Source organism: Didymella exigua (genome assembly GCF_010094145.1).
Source record: "Didymella exigua CBS 183.55 unplaced genomic scaffold M421scaffold_64, whole genome shotgun sequence".
NCBI classification, from domain to species: domain Eukaryota; kingdom Fungi; phylum Ascomycota; class Dothideomycetes; order Pleosporales; family Didymellaceae; genus Didymella; species Didymella exigua.
In genome coordinates this window covers 91,309-93,361 of record NW_022984838.1, presented here as the reverse complement: position 1 = coordinate 93,361, position 2,053 = coordinate 91,309, and the positions used below count along the sequence as shown (strand labels likewise).

General features: G+C 41.5%; 1 protein-coding gene across 1 annotated transcript in view; it reads left to right on the top strand.

The window, feature by feature from the left end:
- Positions 1-25: 25 nt before the first annotated feature.
- The window catches only part of M421DRAFT_410079 (uncharacterized protein), a gene marked incomplete at its 3' end in the record, with an annotated part of 2,835 nt that continues 807 nt past the window's right edge, over positions 26-2,053 (top strand). Inside the window, exon 1 of the mRNA XM_033590376.1 lies at positions 26-498. Within this exon, the coding sequence (XP_033442902.1) occupies positions 358-498 (141 nt within the window). The remainder of the gene's footprint in view (positions 499-2,053) is intronic.

Here is a 2,053-nt window from a genome sequence, read left to right as displayed (position 1 = left end):
AAGTACTCCTAACATATTTAAGACTTAGTATACTAACATATCTTCTATATTAACAAGGAAGGCTTCCTACTAGCCTTTAGGGACGCGTTCCTTAATATATTTATAAAGGTTAACTACTAAAAGGCCTTTAAGGTATTAGGGCTTATTCCTACTAACACGTAGGTAGTGTTAGATTGCCTTAAAGTGCAGCTGCATACCCTACTAGCAGTACCTCTACCTAAAACACTGTGGCAATCTAAGACGCTAAGCAATACACACAAGTTTAGGTCTTAATCTAAGCTTGTAAGCAACTCCTTCTAACAATTACTAAGTGCAGCGCAAGAGGGGTTCTTAAAGCTTATAAAAGGGGCTAAAGAGATGCTGCATAAAAACGTCCTTATTAAGGCCCGCGTGCAAGAGCTTAAAGAGCAATTAGCAGTAATAACTAAGAGAAAATCGCGTAAGAGAAAGCAGATTCAGCATAGTGGCACACTTGAGTATGGCCCAGCAGCATCGCGGGTAGCTGCTGAGGCGTGTGTAGCAGCTTAGCCATCTAAGAAGACTTGGGGTGGAGGTGGTTAACTAGGAGCTTAGTCAACTGTTTAGCGCTGTGGGAACTGCAGCAAGACTAGACACAACGCACAAACGTGCTAGGAGGGTGCAGAAACATCTTCTAAATCTAATACAAGCACGCAGTATGCTAGGTCACTGTTTAATAGTAAGTAGTTGTAGTTGCAGTAACTTGTGTTAGTTGTGCCAAGAGAAAATGGCTGGTTCGGTGATATGGCTAGCTCGGTGATAATCTATGTTATGCTTTTTTACGTTTTGGCTTATAGCTTCTTAACTAGCAGAGATACGCTTACATAATCTATTATTCGATAGAAGCGCCTAGTATTGCGCCTTCTAATAAAAAAAGAATTAGCTCATTCCGCCTAGTATTAGCTAAGTTATTAACACTACCTAGCAAAGTATACCTATTAATAGGTATGCTTGCTAGGTACCCCCCCTTTTTTAACCTTTTCTAGCCTCTAGCTTGTGTAGTTTAATAGTTATAACAAAACTCTCTACTACAGAAATGTAGAGGTAGTTTTTCTCTTTCTTTTAAGCCCTATTCGCTAGAATCCATGTATTATTGACAAAGTTTTGGGGGGTACCCACGAAGGACGTTGGAGTATACCCATTCCGCCAGCCTAGTGGGTAAGATCACAACTTAGCTTGTTGTGACAGGATTAGAGAGGAGAGGCATGCCAAAGAGTATCTACCCAGGCAATCGCGAGTGGGTAACGTTAATTGCTGCAATTAACGCTGCTGGCTGGTCAGTTCTGCTGTTCCTCATCTTTGCTGGCTAGTATTGTAACAACGCAGGCAAGAAGAGAGATATCTAGAACAGGTGTGAATCCGCTACAAGGCATATAAGAGTACTAGGATGATAAGAACACCTAGGTATATTCTCTACACCTATAGGTCTTGTATAAAAGGATATAGAAAAACTACTCTACAACACTACAGTTCCTAGCTCCTTATATAGGGAGGTTTAGAGGCAGTTTAGTGCAACCTCATGCTATGTAACAAGGGCTATAGTTATAAGTCTTTAGACTGTACCCTAGTAGTATTAGACTAGCAGCGCGTTGTTACAAGTATTATCTATCTGCCTGGTACAAGGAAGTAGAGATCCTACACAACTAGGGAAATGTAGTTAGCAACAATAGCTAGACAAATAATAAGCTAGGAGTAGAGTAATGTAGCTAAAGCACTTTAACACTTATATGGAGACTTGTGTTGTTAGTACACGTTGCCTACTTGTCCTTGATAGCTATAAGAGCCACTAACGTACTTAGACTGGCGGATGGGTACCATGTACCTAGGGTAGGGTATAGGTAGGGTATAGGTCGCACGGACGTAGGTATAGGTAGGGTAGGGTCGCACGGACCATAGGTATAGGTAGGGTAGGGTTGCACGGATTATAGGTAGGGTAGGGTAGCACGTGACTGGGTATAGGTATAGGTAGGGTAGCACGTGCTAGGTATAGGTTTGGTTTGGGTATATTACTAACCTAGTTTGTATACAACTAACC